This window comes from Ambystoma mexicanum, chromosome 5q (assembly GCF_040938575.1).
Source record: "Ambystoma mexicanum isolate Mex_15411 chromosome 5q, UKY_AmexF1_1, whole genome shotgun sequence".
In the NCBI taxonomy this organism is placed as follows: domain Eukaryota; kingdom Metazoa; phylum Chordata; class Amphibia; order Caudata; family Ambystomatidae; genus Ambystoma; species Ambystoma mexicanum.
This window is the reverse complement of record NC_090933.1, coordinates 414276338-414293868: the sequence shown is the minus strand read 5'-3', so window position 1 is coordinate 414293868 and position 17531 is coordinate 414276338. Positions and strand designations below refer to the sequence as shown.

Below are 17531 nucleotides of genomic sequence, written 5' to 3'. Positions count from 1 at the left end.
ACTCTTTCCTTTTCTCTTACTCCCCTCTCCTGCTCTTTTTGCTCACTATATCATCCCCTGTGTTTGCCTCATTTTCTTAATCCTCTCGTCTTTTTCTTTCTCCATTTCTGCCAAATTGTGCTGCTATTAGCAGATTCCCCTGCTTTCCCATCACTCATTTGTTCCCTTCATCTTTTACTCACGTCACGTTCACACACCATTTGCTGTTACATTGCTTCACCTCCACTCCACATTCCTCACTCACTTGCCTCTTTTTTCTTCCTTTCTCCTGCCCTGCCTCACTCATCAATTCTTCCTGACTCTTTAGACCTCCTTCATTGCCCATTCTCCTTACACTCCCGAAACCTCCCCTCTACATTTCCCCTGCCTTTTATCCTCTTTGACCTGAATTTCCCCTCACTCTTGTGCCTCATTAACTATTGCCCCATTTTCCTGGCCACGTTCATTCTTTGCACTCATTCACACTTTTAACCTCACCTGGCTCCCTTCAATCACCTTATATCCTGTCTTCCCTCTCTCTCAATCTCTCCCTCACACTTCTGCCCTCCTTCACTCTCCACTCTCCTGTCCCATCACTGTACATGTCACCTGTTCCTTCTTTACTTTTCCACCTTATTAGACTGATCTTATTCTATCTTCATTTTCATTCACTGTCCTTCAGCAGTGCCCTGTGGAGCTGGAGGAGATATGGAGGGGTGGGTTGGAATAAAGGGGTCTTTCAGGTGCCACAAGCAGTATCCACACAAAAAACACGTAGTTGCAGGGATGTTTTTAGATTAAAAGGTGCACTCCTTTAAGTCTGTGATGTTCAATGACATTTCAAGTATGTGTGTATCTGCATGCTGTAGGACTTATCCCGTGATATCACCTCCAGTAATGTCCTTTCCGATTGCCCATGTTATTGCCCATTGCATTGAAACCTATATTTTCCAACATTAGCTTCAAGCTTCATCATTCAAAGTTACCACCATCGACAGTAAAACCTGGTGAGGAGGCACAGCTGTCTCCAGATAGAGTCAGACCCTAAACACAGAAAACTGTAAAACAAAAAATACAACTTAAAAAAAAAAGTAGGATTTGTCTCTAAAGTTCATCACTGTGCAACTCCATCCACTCTAGGTTCCTCCTCAATGATCTGCTCACATCGGGCTCTCTGGCATTTTTGTCCACGGGCCCTCTGCCTTAAATCTGCCACTGCTCACACAGCGAATCCCACTGTTTTCTATATATAAAAAAAAACAAGACTGACGGCTTTGCCAATGGTTGTTGGCACCTGTGTTACAGGACTCGACAAGACCTCATTCATAAATTCGAGTCTTTTTAAACTTTCAGGAATACCCGCTGTCGCCAGCCTTACAGTGTATGTATGTAGTCTGTGTAAACTACACTTCCCCTTTAAGAAGGCGGGTTTTACGGCCTCTGAAGCCTGCGACTATTGGGCCATTTCTCTGCCAACGTGTCTTGCTTGGCATCCTCCCGGCAGTTGATTTCCTGGTCAACTGGAGCAAGAAAAAAGAAGGAATCTTATTCTAGTCCCTGGCACTAAGGGCGTGTAATGTTTTGACAGATGTATTTAAAGAGACCTACTGTCGGTCTAGTCTTCTGCTTCTTTTACTTGGCGTCTTATTTCACAAACAAGGTGAGGGTGAGGTGCTCGGGAAAATGAGCTCCCTCCTATGTGTTGTTTCGCTTTTTCATTATAATGAGAATGTCGTGTTAACGCCTTTAATTATCGTTTAGACTAGGTATCACATGTGCGTGCGTGGCGGAGCTCATTACTGGACAAATGTTCGCTTTACTTTAATGTCAGGGACGTGTATTTGTTCTTTTTGTGCAGGAGACATTGCTCTTTATACGGCTGCTTGCCTTTGATTTACACACTGATCTTTGTCCAAATGAGAATGGGGCCAGAGACAAATCGCTCGCACTACTATCATTGTTGTAATGAATTGAGTTAGGACGCCTGTGTTGTCAGTGTATACAGCTAAGTTACCAGCATGCAAAAATCCAAGGAAATAGTGCTATTGATTTCCAAATTTTGTTGCAAGAAAAACGAAACATTGCGATTGAAATCTATACATTTTGTAGCATTTCCGCAGTAATGGTTGCATGCCAAAGGCACAAAAATCTATATGTTGTGCCCCCCATATGTTTGCCTGTTATGAAGAAGGCATTGCACTTTATTCCACAAAACTTAAATTATTAAACGTCTTGATATTTTATAGTGTGTGTTGCTGAGGCTCTATGCCGGCGGTCTTGCAGTTCTTAACCACTAAGAAATTATTTGACCAATTAATCTTGTGATGCGTTGTGTAGATCTTACAGGTTGTGTTTTTACTGTAGCACAACTTGTGTAGCTACCTTTCTTTCTTTTGTATTTATTTGTGATATGGTTTAAAGCAAACCGTACAAATTTACTTCATGAGAAAAACAGACACATCAAGATTTTAAATGCACGAATAAGACCAACATTCTTGCAATTAAAAGTTGAAGATGCATGCCTCATCTAGCAATTAGAACAAGTTAAAAAGAAGTTCATTTGGGTATATTTCTAGAACAAATCTAACAGTAGTAATAATTGGTGACAACTGATGTCCAGACAGAATCGTCACCCACAAAGTGGTTACCATATCGTAGTTTTCAGAATGGACAAAACTTCTAAAATGTTTTATCCTGTTTAACCTCCACTGCAGGTAATATATAAAAAGATATTCCAATGTCTCAATAATTGTTGTATTTAAACAAAAACGTCAAAATCTATCTAAACGAGGAATGTTATTTCTGGCACCAATCTCTTTATTTATGTGTAATAGGGTAGTGTCAGGAGAAGATTTAATCTTGGACGCATAAAAACATGATGCCAATTTGGCATGGGAATTTAATCGGATAGGCATTAACATGATTTAAAGTCTCCATTATTCCATGATAAGAGTTGTAACCGCTCAACTTATCCCTTGTCATACACCAATCACACCTCAACAACAGTTGTTTTATTAATTTGGGATTAGAGATCAGAGTTTACCTAATGCCGTTTATACTCCTTAGCAATTCGTCACAAGACAGCACCCAAGAATTTAGGACACTCCAGCTACCTTTCCAAAGAAGCATATTTAAAGGGATGGTCTAGTAAAATTTTTTATTTAAAAAGTAGATAGGCCACATAAAAAAAAAATACTAGCATTCTCCGTTTTAAAACTTCTTATGTAAAATTTTGAGCTATTCAAGCTCAAAATTCGCAAAAGCAAGCACAGGGGCGCAGCCCTTTTGTGAAATGGAGGCCCTCCTCTGCTGGCTTTTGCAGCACTAATGAAGGAAAAGCCAGCCAGCTGTAGTAAACAAAGGCTACCGCTGGGTGGCTTTCCCTTCATTAGTGCTGTAGGCGGAGGACGGGGACCGGAGACCAGAGCAGGAAAGCTGCAGCTGAATCTCGGTAAGTGCTATTTATTTATTTTACAAAAAATAAGCACTAGCTGGAGGAGCCCGGAAAACTTAGAAATAAAACCGCAGCTTTAAAAACGTTGTATTTATGTTTGCGGTCGCTTTTGAAGCGACCGCAAACATAAATACAATGTTATTGTGTTGGAAAACGCTGCGGTTTTTCTTTCCAGGTTTCTCAGGCTCCTCCGGCTCGGAGGAGCCTGAGAAACTTGGAAAGAAAAACCGCAGCGTTTTCCAACACAACCGCGTGTGTTTCTGCCTGCTGTGGCTATCACTTTGGGTCTCCGTTGCTCCCAGGGGAGCACCGGAGACCCAAAGTGAAAGCTACAGCAGGCAGAAACACACGCGGTTATGTTTACATGCCACGTAGTGTTTCTACCAGCAGCTGATTTCCCATTTGGGACTCTCGGGCTCCCTGTGGGGAGCCCGAGAGACCCAAATGGGAAATGCTAAATGCTGCGTTGTCTGCCTAAATCTGCTTTTCCATTTGGGGCTGAGCCCCAAATGGAAAAGCAGATTCAGGCAGAAACAACGCGGTTGTGTTGGAAAACGCTGCGGTTTTTCTTTCCAAGTTTCTCAGGCTCCTCCGAGCCGGAGGAGCCTGAGAAACTTGGAAAGAAAAACCGCAGCGTTTTCCAACACAATAACATTGTATTTATGTTTGCGGTCGCTTCAAAAGCGACCGCAAACATAAATACATTTTTAAAGCTGTGGTTTTATTTCTAAGTTTTCTGGGCTCCTCCAGCCCGGAAAACTTAGAAAAAAAAACGCAGCTAGTGCTTATTTTTTGTAAAATAAATAAATAGTACTTACCGAGATTCAGCTGCAGCTTTCCTGCTCTGGTCTCCGGTCCCCATCCTCTGTCTACAGCACTAATGAAGGGAAAGCCACCCAGCGGTAGCCTTTGTTTACTACAGCTGGCTGACTTTTCCTCCATTAGTGCCGCAAAAGCCAGCACAGGAGGGCCTCCATTTCACAAAATGGCTGCGCCCCTGTGCTTGCTTTTGCGAATTTTGAGCTTGAATAGCTCAAAATTTTACATAGGAAGTTTTAAAACGGAGAATGCTAGTATTTTTTTTTATGTGGCCTATCTATTTTTTAAATAAAATTTTTTACTAGACCATCCATTTAAGGCCATGTATAATTAATTAGGTGATGGATCGAGAAGTTTCATAAAATTCGAGAGCAACTCCCATTTGACAAGCACCCACAAGGATGAGAGTCCGAGCTCGTGCCTCAAAGCCATAATCGCAGTACAATTAGGGACAGCCAAAACCTTTCGCCATATAAGTGCTTCCAGCTTATGTCAGACTTGATTGTCCCTGATGTGAAACAACTCTGCCCCATAAAGTAAACAGTATACACCCATTACATCCCAGACCATTGCTGCGAATCCCATTTCATCCAATTATTAAAACACATTTCTCTGCAAATATAGATTTGGGGGGGGAGGATTGGGTTTGCGTATTAAGGTGGGTGGGACTCCGGGCCGGTCTCCCACCACATTTATTTTCGATGAAATCACATAGATACAAGTAAACGCTGAACAACCTTAACTTTGTAGTAGGTTAAGACTGGCAGCATAGTTATTACTTTTTTGGGGAATGCATTGATCGCATACAATAACCAAAATTGAAATGCATTTGAAATGCATATTTATCAGCTTAAATGCCATGATGGTTCATAAGATACCCTTGGACAGAATATAGGTGAAATCTGCCCTGCTTGGTTTTGTTAGTGTGATCTGGTGTATGAACAACCAGAGACTCTTGGGACCTTTCGATTTTTGGTTCGAGGGGAACGGGGAAAGCCAAAGTTGTCTGTGCCAAAGGCTACAGAACCCCCTAAAGATGGCCCTTTGTTCGGGCAGCATTTTTAATTCTCAGGAACCAATGGCATTGTTCATATAAACGTCACTTGAAATCATGATGAAAGTCCCAGTAATTTTGAAAATGATGGATCAGAAAACTTAAAAGTGCAAAAATCATTGTTGAGAGGGTGGGTTTGTTATGTTTCTAGTTTTCCTTTATTGGGGTTTGCAACATTTCAGCCGAATTGTTCAAAAATGCTGGTTAGAAGGGTGCATTAGAGAAATGACATTTATTTGTCCTTCAGAATAGGTACATTGATTGTCAGCTGGATAAACGCGTTAAATACTAATGTGTGGGCATGTTATGCTTCGTTTCAGAGATTTTAAGGCACAATCATAGTATGATCTGATAGTATGATCAAGATGGCAGGCATGATATGGGAGCAGCTGCTCAGAGACGGACTCTCTGCGCCCACTCGGAAATTAATATTATTTATGCATCTTTGTCATTTTGACCACAAAGCCTTTTAAACTATGTTACACGCTACTCCGAATCTGTCATCAAGCTTGGTTTTAGAAGTTTACCCAGACATGCTTTTTTCTTCTTTGCATTTTGGTACATGTCGTGTTTATTTTCAATTCTGAATCCCGTATTTTTTTTCAATTCTGAATCCATGACTACAAGTCCCAAGAATGCAAAGCAATGACCACGACTTGCCAAGTTTCCCAGTTTAACATGGGACTGTTACCAACAGACTCACTAGATGACACACGTGGAATGATAAGGCGAAACAGGCCCCTGAGCAACACCAATCCTCATCAAACTGGCGGCGCAGTCTCCCACAGGGCAGAACTGTCCTGAACAATCTTCTGAGGCTTCGCTTCACGCCTTCTCAGGAACTTTGTGTTCAGGGTGGTCAGCAGGGCTGCAGAAAAGGAGCGGTGTTGGAGGGGTGAGGGGGCAAGAAGGAACCTTTAATACCAGGACTCAGGATGTGTTCTCTATTCCCCACCCTACCTCCTTGCAGAGCGTATTGTAAGGGTGTCGAAGGAGGAGTCTGACACAAAGGTGGCATGGTTTTGTTTATAGACTAAAGTGATGAAAGGAAAGAAAGATCTTGCTAGCCCTACTTCTATGAGGCGTTTCCCTGCCTCAAAACTAATAATAATGGGGTTGTCAGAATATCTGTCAAAATTAACGTCCTGTGTCACACCATACTTCTATCCCTTATGCAATAACTTCAGAGAAAAGCAGTTAAGCAGAAAGTTCCTTCGCCGGGAGAATTACTCCCTTCTCCTGATGTACGGGTAAAGTCCCAAGCAGTGTTTGTTTGCAAAAGGTAACTGGCTGGGGGGAATGACACTCCCTTCCCTTGAGGTACACTCCTTAGCTTGTAAATATTGTTGCACAGAAATTTCCTGGAGTTTATTCTGTGACTTTCTCCAAATCTCTACAGTCCCAAGTTTCCTTCAGATGTCTGATGGACTGGTTCTTACCAGTCTGGTGAGGAAGACTTCCTCTATTGTTTTTAATACGTTTTTCCGGGTCCCAGACCCATCTCTTGGGCTCAGTGAGCTTATCTCTTCCACTGAAGTGAGGGATGTTACCTCTTAGGTTTCCCTTATGTTGGTTGGGGTTCTCAACCCATCCCTCGTGATTAGTGGACTTACCTCTTCCACTGTAGTGGGAGGTGTTCCCTCGCAGGCTTCTCTGACTGTGGTAGGGGTCCTCAGGCCTTTCCTGATGATCAGTGGTCTTATGTCTGCCACTGAGGTAAGAGGTGCCACCTGTCAGGCTTCTCAGTTCGTAGTAGGGGTCCTTGGCCCTTCCCTGGTGTCAGTGGACTTATCTCTGCCACTGAGGTGAGAGGTGTTCCCTCTCAGGCTCCTCTGATTGTGGTAGGGGTCCTCAACCCTTCCCTGCAGATCAGTGATCTTATCTCCGCCACAGTGACGAAGAGGAGGAGGTACGCTATGCTTCTGAGTTGGGGTGCCTCCCTCGTGAAAACCGTCTGCTCGCTGTTGGTAACCAGCCTCCACTTCGGGTCTCCCATGCCACCCCTTACCTTGACTGGGGTTTCGGCACATCGCAGGGACTTTCTGGGAAAGCGGGTAGTCTGCATGGCTTCTATGGTATCTCGTTCTTGCTGTGGTCGTGGGACGGCGTTGCCACCGATAGCTTGTTTCAGCTCGCCCTTCTTTTGTGCACGCATCTGTTCCTATGGGCCTACCGACGAACACACTGGGACGACCGCCTGCGTTCTCGGTTCTTCCTCCTGTTGGGTCTCCGAGACTCGTTTGAAGCTCCTGCTTCGCATGCTGTCCACACTTGCAGCCTGTCCTGGCTGGCTTCGACCAAGACCATAGTCCATTGTTGATCTTTATACATTGTTGCCAGTGATGCTGTAGTCTATTGTCACAGTCCTTTGTTTCTTTTGCTGTTTCAATCCTTGGGCCTCCATGGGGCCACCTTGTACCAGTACTGTGATGATCAGTATTCTTGTTGATGTTCCTCGTCTCAGCACTTTTGCGTCCCATAAGGTTTTCAACCTTGCAGAAGTACAAGGATTTTGGTTTAAGATAAAGGTTGGAAGTGGAGAGGAGAGTTTGAGGATGTTGGGGAGTGAGGTGACGTGATGGGCTATACCCCAGGTGGTTGTCCTTATCCCAAGGAGGGGAGTCCCTCCACATGAGGTCCTCCTGCATTAAAACACCCTTAGGGGCACTCTTGGGTAGCAGCCTCACCTCCCTAGTCTTATGAGAAGGGGCTCCCCCTGGGGAGAAGTGACACCTAGCGAATCGCCACAGTAGACATACTGAGATGGACACTTCATGCTGACAACACCACTACTGGAAATAGTTCTTGATCAGCCACAGGATCTCATACAAACTTAGAAGGATGCGGTCAACACAGTGTCGGGCTAACATACAGAAAACTGGAGGGAGCAGAGAAAAGAGACCCCTACCTTCTTTAACAGAACAGCACAAAGCAGGAGTAGGGAAATAATTCCAGAAGGTTTCATGCAGAATGGGCCTATGTGGCCTGTAACTCTCACAGGCCACACACAATCCTCTTGACCACTGGCCTAGTTTAGTCGTTTTCATGACAGTCAAGTACCATGTGCATGGTACTTGACATTGCTGGCGAGTGCAATGGAATGCTGGGATATTTAAAACTTTTGTCATTTTCTGCAAACAAACTCTGTTTACAGTACATTTCCAATAAAGGTGTTTCTCTAGTCTGGGTCACAGCAGTGCACCAAACAAGAAGTAGGTTTCTGGTGACCTGCACCGTTTTACAGAAAGCGCTAATATTTTTGTCAGTCGTTGCCATGTGTCCAGTGCATTTCGCTTAGGTCGAGTAGGTAAACTAATACTCAATCTGCAGGTCTAGCAGGATTTTAAAGACTTTGTGAGGCCTGTCCCAGGTAGAAACTGAAAGCACTGTTCAAGCACACAGTCGCAGCGGTTGTGGAAAAGGTCTGGCATACAACCACACTCCTTGTGGTATAGCTTGACAATTGTTCTGAGGAGAAGGATATCCTTTTCAGCCATACAGCAGAATGAGAACAGTCAGTCGCTTATGCCAGAAGATGCCCCTGTGAGAAATAAAGCAGAGCGTAAAGGGATCAAAGAGCTGGCGAGATGCAGTGTCCGTGCTTGCCTTGAGCAGTCTCCGTAATCAGGGTGCAGAACAGAGTTGAGAGGTGGTGACCGCGCATACCAGGAATGGTTGCTAAAAGCAATGTGCGGTGAGGAACTCCCTCCCAGGCAAGACAGGTAAGTGTGGGAGAAGGTCAAGTCTGTGGAGTGGGTTGGAAGAACTCCACAATGTGAAGTGGCTGGCAGTGAGCAGGTTTCTAACAAGGCGCGGGACAGAAGGATGGGAGCGGATTCAAAGCAAGACTTAATCACTCGCTCCTGCATGAGGCTGTGTGGCCATGACGACGGCAGCGTGGCTTCGACAGCAGCGCCACTGCTTGGCTGCTTGCTGCAATGCGTGCCTGTCATGAACAGCTTGAGAGCTTTGTCTTATAGCAAATTAGTCATTAGAGTTTGAAGCGCTGTACAGGAAGCAGTCGACTCCTTGAATGGTTACAAAGCAGCATCTGTTTACAAGTGAGATTGTTTAGTAAATATTAATTTTTTCTTTGTTCATACAAGAGACCATGGGCCTGATTCACAGAATATTTTATAATGGTGAAATCCCATTGCAAAAGGCTTTGTGAATCACCTGTCTTGATGATTAGATACACTAATTTATGGCCTCTCTCTTCCTAAAAGCTAATGCAACTAAATCAGTTTTAGTTAGTTTCACTCTAAAAAAACGCATCAACAGTTATTTTATTTATACAATTTTGGGACTGAAGAAAAAATCCCCAAGAAAGATTCCTTATCTTACCTTGGTGTGACATTGGAAGGGGGTTAGAACATGTGAATATTGCAATCATAAAGTTTATGCAAAGCATTGGCACTGTAAATACATTTGGAAAAGCTTTTAGACTAGGAAAACCAGATTATAATGGGCATTGTTATAGGATCGGACAGGTAGCTCCAGGCCGATGTATAAAGATGCGAGACGTCTCTTGGGTGCAACAGAGTGTCTACCGCACGGCGGGAAGACCTCCCCTATTATTAACAGCGGTGTGCAGGGTCACCTGCCATGGTGCCTACGTGTACCTTAATATCCCCTTCGAACTCTCTTCCAAAACAATAACCTGTAACAGGAACAAACACGTCAAACACAAATATGGGTATAACCCTCTTGTTATAGGGGACCTGACTCATAAGGGACTAGTCAAATATCATATACACACAATTGAGTACGGGCTACCCCACCCTTCCACACAATATGGTATGGATAATCGGCAACAGCCAGACTGGGGTACAAATCCCCCTGCTGTTTTGATCAGAATATAGTCTTAAGTTAATAAAATACAATGTATTCACCATTAATATAATAAAACAATATAGTCATACATGTTCTAGCACAGCTCATATGCCTAATGTAATGCTCACGGTATCAATCAGAAGTACAGCACAAAAATAGTGTGGTTAGTGTAATTTAGTGCACTATGTTAATAATAAGTGCATTACAATGGTCGACACTTTTGTGTTTCCCTCTTAGAGCTTTCTTCAGGACACTACGGCTTAATGTGATGTGGTATGTTTCTAGACTCCAAGGACAATGAGAGGATGCCCCAAGTCTATATTGGAAACAAATGAAAATCAATGACAATGAGTGTTGATGCACAAACCTATATCTCTAAATCTGATCAATGAGAGAACATCTAATCTGTCTCTACAGGCTGTGGTTTACTACCCACCTAGGATTCTGTCTTTGTGTCCTGTGCTACTTGATATTACACTGTCACCAAATCAGTGGTTTGACTTTGTTTATTCTCTGATGAATGCTGCAGAGAAGGGTGAAAAAAGGTGACTTGTTCCCTATTATTCACTGGCCTATGCTAATGGCCTATTTTACTTAAGCACCATATTTTACAGAAATGTATCTTAGTTATAACTGTTAGCGTCGTTGGCAAAGTGCAACATTTTCTCGCTGCTACAGATATAAGATAACTTCCTGATGGAGCACTGCCAATCACTCAAGGACTGCTCCTCTAAAGTAAAGAATTGTCACTAAAGAGCGCCTTGTCACTAATTCTTAAACATTGTTCCAGGAGTCCCGGGCTCAAAAGGCAGCAGGGCCATCATGCCTTACAATGGAGAGCCACAACCATGGCTTTCCCCCTCCCCCCATCAAGGGGAAGATTTATGCTATGGAGGGAGTTGTTTCCAGCGACCTGCAAGAACATTTAAATGCGAAAAATACAAGTACCAGAATCCTTAGCGTAAATTACCTTGTCACACCTGGAAAGGAAATGAAGGCACGCCTGAAAAAGCAAAGAAACACAACCTCCCTGAAGATTGATGGAGTCATGAAAACATGCGTTTTGAGCAGAAGTTAATGCAGGAAAACTTGACTGGCAACAGAGTGCGCGCCTTGTCACTAATTCTTAAAGAATTATAATACATGCTGTTGTCGAGGTGAAATCAAACAACAGTGCGTGCGCTGAAGTTCTGCGTGTGAAAATTGTAAGCCAATGCAGCAAGCAGATTACCAGTTGCAGCTGTGATTGCCCAACTGTTTCGTGTTAGTCAGTGCCGTGATGGGCATTAACAGAACTCAAACTGCCGATAAAGGCGGTGGCATTGTCCTATGGTCCAGAATACTTTACGAAGAAGAGATTCAAAAATATCTTGGCAATGAATCATTTTACAAAAGAATGTTCTCCAACCCCACAGTGAGATTACAACCAGCGATAGACAGTCTTATGACACATGCCTGACAGGAGGATGGATCATTGATGATGAGAGAGCCTTCTTAGCCAAAAGACATCCGACTACACCAGCATTTTACGTCGAGTCCCTTTACGCGAGTATCTCACAAGAAGAATGTATGGAGGTCCTACGGACATATTTGGATACAAGAGACCACCATAAAGTACCTACAGACTTCATTCTAGAATGTACACGCCTGGCCCTAATGGAGAACTTTTTTATGTATAAGGACAAGTTCTATAAACAATGCTGCGGAACAAGCATGTGAGCTACTTTTTCTCCCGATATAGCTAACTTATTTATGGGCAATCTAGAGACAAAATCGGTCTATGATGACAATAATATCCAAAACATTCTTCTTCAATGCTAGTACAGCTACATTGATGATGTAGTCCTGGTATGCAGGGGCTCCTTGGAATCCCTAGATGAGTTTGTACATTGATTGAACATCCAGAACTGTTCCATTAAGTTCACTATGCATAGTGATATGCAGCACATGCCATTTTTGGACCTTGAGATTTACAAAAGCGAGCAGGATCAGATTGGTACTACCTTGTACAGAAAACCCCTGGACAAAAACCTACTATTGGCATTCAATAGCTTTCATCCAATGAGTTTGAGGGAATATTTACCGTACAGACAGTTTTTACGGCTCCGACGGAACTGTAGCAAACTATCTGATTTTGACAGCAACAATAAAGATCCGAGCAGTTGATTAACAGAACGTGGCTATCCCTCACAGGTAGTGCGAAGGGCACGCAAGAGGGCCCGTAACACTGATCGACAGACATGCCTCTCTAAGCAATCGAGAGACCAGAAAGCAGACAAAATAACTTGTGTGACAACATTTACTCCATTGAGTCACCATCTAAGAAGAACTATTCTTCGACACTGGGACATTCTGAAAACAGTTTTCAGCAAGAGAAACCCAGGTTTGCGTTTAAGCGAAGCAAACATTTAAAAGCTCGATTGGTCCACACCTATGAAGAACCACAGCTTAAAAGCAGTCCACAAATGAACCTTTGGAATTTGCCACGTGTTATTGGACATTTCAGGTGTGGGAAATGCTCTGTCTGTGGAATAACAAAAGATATGAAGGAGATTGATCTATATGGAATCTACTGGAAGTTCAACTTCTTCAAAAATTGTCAAACTAAATGGACGATATACAGCATCACATGTCGATGTGGTCTCGTATATGTTGGTAAATGTAAAAGAGAAATTCGACAGCGAATCTGCGAGCACAAATCATGTGTAAGGAACTTGGTAGCCGACAAAACATTTGGTATCTCATTTTGAAGCCAAAGGACACAAACACACGGATATGTTCTGGTTTGTCATTCAGACAGTAAAAGTCCATCCACTGGGGGAGACGGTGACCTGATGCTAAGGAAATTGGAACAAAAATGGATTTATCGCTTACACTCAGTAAATAAAGGTCTTAATGTTGCAATAGAATGCAGCCTTTTCTTCAACTAAATTGTTCCCCTTTATAAGGCAGTTGACCATGTTTGGGACTTTGAGCGACCCATAGCTAACTGTTCTTAGTAATATTTGAGTCATCTGTCATCTATGTTATGTGGGCCATTGGGCATTCTTGATGTTTGTCAATTAGCCCATAATTGTGACCATGTATTTGTTTATAGTCTTGGTCTCCTTTTTGTGTTTTTCACACCAAGCTGTATTCCGCCCCCCCCCCCCCAACAAGTAAAATACTACCAGAACAATAATACCATGAAAGAAAACAAACATCAAGAGTTTCATATAATCATGTCAGAGAAACGATAATTAAATTCGGGCAACAGCAGCAGAATTTCTACTGTTCCCTATTTGTTTTGTTCAAACATGTGCACATGCGACAAATCATCCCTCAGTTATTGTGTGTTTTTTAAATTTACACCAGCATGTATTAAAATTAAAAACAAGTTGTCTATGCCGACATGGAGCCGTTGCCGGCTGCCTATCAACGGCTTACAAACAGGGACGTTTTCAATAAAGTTATTGTAAAGAAAACAAACGCGTCCGCCTCTAATAGCTTGTACGCACTCATGCGAGATCAGTGAATCAAAAAGAAGCTAGCTGCACGTTCACTGCAGACTTGGAAAAAGCAGGTAAGGAAACTCTGCATGTGTTGTCCTGAGCATTATAAATCTAGTCGGTAAATCCTGCCGCTCTATTGTGCAATTCGCGCATTGGATAAACGTAAGAACACGCTTGCGAGAGAGGCAGTTTGCATTCTGTTAATGCCTATCAGGGCACTGACTAACATGAAACGGTAGGGCAGTCGCAGCTGCGGTTGGTAATCTGCTAGCTGCGCTGCATTACAATTTTCACACGTGTAACATGGCGTGCACTGTTGTTGGATTTCACCTCGACAACAGCATGTATAGTAATTTTATCCTCTCTTTTAGAGGAGCAGTCCTTGAGTGATCGGCAACGCTCCGTCAGGAAGTTACCTTATTTATGCAGCAGAAAACTTTGCACTTTGCTAACAACGCTGCCGGGTATAACTAAGATACATTTCTGTAAAATGTGGTGCTTAACTACAATAGGCCATTAGCATAGGCCAGTGAATAATGGGGAACATGTCACCTTTTTTCACCCTTCTCTGCAGCATTCATCAGAGAATAAACAAAGTCAAACCACTGATTTGGTGACTGTGTAATATCAAGCAGTCCAAGACAGAAGAAGGTATTCTAGGTGGGTAGTAAACCACAGCCTGTAGAGACTGATTAGATGTTCTCTCATTGATCAGTTTTCGAGATATATGTCCGTGCATTAACACTCATTGTCATTACATTTCAGTTTCTTTCCAATATAGACTTGGGGCATTCTCTCATTGTCCTGGGAGTCTAGAAACATACCAGATCACGGTAAGCCATAGTGTCCTGAATAATGCTCAGAGAGGGAACAATGCAAATACAAATGCAAACTGGAATTGATGTCCGTTGACCTCTGAGCTGGAAACACAAAAGTGTCGACCGTTGTAGTGCACTTACGATTAACATAGTGCAGTAAATTACACCAGTTACTAACCACACTATTTTTGTTCTGTACTTCTGATTGATACCGTGAACACTACATTAAGCATATGAGCTGTGCTATAACATGTATGACTGTGTTTTAATATTTGTTTTGTAAAATTAATGGTGAATACATTTTGTTTTATTAACTTATGACTGTTTTCTGATCAAAATGACAGGGGGATTTGTACCACAGTATGGCTGTTGGCTATTATCTGCACCATATTGTGTGGAAGGGTGGGGTAGCCCGTACTCCATTGTGTGTATATGACAGTAACAAACACTACAGAATATTGTCACTTATCTGGCTGCCAGCACGCTGGGGGTATCTCTGTAGCGCGCTACCTGCGCGTTCTGCATCAGGGGCATTGTCACTCCAGTCACCCCTTATAGGCAGCTCGCCATCGCTTCCCAGGGGCTGGCTCTCCTCGCTCTTGTAATCTCCTCTTGTCGGAGAGCCCCTGAAGCAGCGGAACCAGCTGCAGTTTTTAGTGAGGGACGAGCCCTCACGAGTCGCTGTGACCATTGTTCCTTGATGAGCTGCAACCGTCCAGGGGATCGGATCATGAGGGAGGCATAGCTTGTGCATGGGGTTCCTGGCCCTGGCCAGTACTTGATTGCCCATTTCCAGTGGCTGTTCCACCAGGCCACGGTGAGCCGACTCTCTGGTGTTCAAATGTTTCTGTCGACTTCTCACCAGTGCGAGTTCTACCATTCCCGACGACCAAACCTCATGCTCTGGGATTGTTGACCTGACCTTGCATCAGAACAGCACTTCTGCTGGGGATACAGCTGTGATGGAGTGTGGCATTGTGCAGTAGGCCATGAGGAACTCTGTGAGGGCAGGCTCCAGTGCCTGACTCCTCTCCACGGCAAAGCAGAAGGCTTTGTTCAATGTCCACATAAACCTCTCCACATGACCAGCAGGGTGTGCTCCGGTGGTGCTCCACGCCATACGATGCCAGGAATGTGGCGAGCTCCTCACTCTGGAAGCCGGACCCGTCGTCCATCCTTACTGACTCCGGGAACCCAAAGGTGGTGAAGCTCTCTTTCACTACTGATGTGACTGTTCTGGCCGCCGTGAAGCCCACGAAGTGTACAACTGAGTACCTTGATAATTCGTCCAGTAACGCCAGGAAGTGCTGGGAGTGTAGAACAGTTCCAAAGTCCATGCTGAGGGCTTTTCACGGGCCTCTGCGCATGCCAGCGACGCGATGGGTGGTCCTTTTGCCGGGGGCCACTCCGCTTGGCACCAGATACATGCTGCAACCATCTCTTCCACTTTTCTTTCCATTTCTGAGAACCACACCTTTTCACTAAGCCTCGCCACCGTCTTGGTTACTCCTTGATGGCCCACTTGGGCAAGTTCAGTCACTGACTTCTGGAGGGACATGGGGGGGTGGGGGATTACCAGATGCGTCCCCCGGAGCAGCACAAGGTCTTGTCTTGTCATGAGCTCACTCCTCACGTTCCATATCCCTTGAAGAAAGGCTTGTTCCTCGGGTGTTCGAGTTTGAGTGATGCTCAAGAAGTCTTCATCATCCGGACTGCAGCTGCTCGGCCAACTCCTGCATGGCCGAGTCCTGGCGGGTTGCTTGCTGATACTGACATTGACCTGGGGATGGGATCCTGCATGACCATCGCCACTGTGACCTCGGTGTCGTCCATGGGTGTTTCCTCTCCTCTGGCTGGCCCTTTCAGGTGGCGTGACAGGTAGTCTGCGGTTTTGTCGGCACCCGCCATGAAGGTCAGCTTCACATCGTATTCCTGCAGTTGGAGGAGCCAGCGTTCGAGCCTGTTCGGGGGCCCGGGGGCTTTCACACCCTGAATGGGGACCAAGGGTTTGTGATCCATGACCACAGTAACAGGGTGCCTGTAAATGTAGATATGGAAGTTCCTGCACCCCTACAGGACGGCCAGCACCTCCCGCTCAATCTGTAAATACCTGCGCTGTATGGCCGTGTACACCAGATTCAGACACTTGTAGGAGCACTGCCCTCAGCCCACCGGGCTCCCATCCACCATTACCTCCAATTCCTTTGTAGGGTCAAAGTACACCATTGTTGTGTCAGTCGTGAGGGCATCTTTGGTGGTGTCAAATGCCTCCTGTTCCAGTCCTGGTCCTTCTTCGTCACGATGCGGAGGGGTTTGGTGAGAGTGGCGAGGTTCAGGATGAATCCCTCACATAAGTTGACCATACCGAGATAACCATGGACCTCAGAAGGTGACGCGGATGCCGCTTTGATGTCTTCCACCTTTTTTGGGTCAGGTGACAGTCGCCCATCGTGAAAGACGGATCAAAATAATTCTACCCGGGGCTCCATGAACTTGCACTTCCTTTGATTCAGGGTAAGTCCCAGCTGGGATAGCCTCTCCAGCACTACCGTGAGCCTGGCCATGTGTTCCTTTGGCAACGCTAAGTACACCAGCACGTCGTCGCTCAAATTGAAGACGCCAGGCATGCCCGCCAAAACTCCCCTGATGGTGTGCTGAAAAACTTCGGCCTCCGACGATACCTGAAGCTCATCTGCCGGTATAGAAACAGGCCTATGTGTGAGGAGAACGCTGTGATGGCCCTGGAATCTACATGCAGGGTGATCTGGTGGCACCTGGGCTTGCGATCAAATGTTGAGAATAGCTGGGCTCCTCGTAGGTGAGCCAGGATGTCATCTAGCATGGGCGTGGGATGCCTCCTGATCGCCTGATTGGGCAGCCTCATATCTACGCAGATTCACACTTCTTCTGGACACGTGTGCATGGCCGCCACGACAATCGGGGACACCCAAGGTGTAGGCCCCTCCACCCTTTCGATGATTCCGGCCTTTTCCAACTTGATGATCTCTGCCTTCACCTTCTGCCGCATGTGGAGTGGGCCTCGCCGGTGGTGCAGTGCCACTGGTTGGATGGTTCAGTCTACG

At 44.7% G+C, this 17531-nt stretch overlaps 1 protein-coding gene across 4 annotated transcripts in view; it reads left to right on the top strand.

Annotated features, from left to right (window-relative positions):
- The first annotated feature begins 1462 nt into the window (after positions 1 to 1462).
- Positions 1463 to 17531, top strand: part of TMEM241 (transmembrane protein 241) — a 1254706-nt gene continuing 1238637 nt past the window's right edge. For all 4 annotated transcript variants that reach the window (XM_069620899.1, XM_069620898.1, XM_069620897.1 and 1 more), the window contains exon 1: positions 1463 to 1639. In XM_069620899.1, coding sequence (XP_069477000.1) covers positions 1568 to 1639 — 72 coding nt within the window. In that variant the 5' untranslated portion in view covers positions 1463 to 1567. The remainder of the gene's footprint in view (positions 1640 to 17531) is intronic.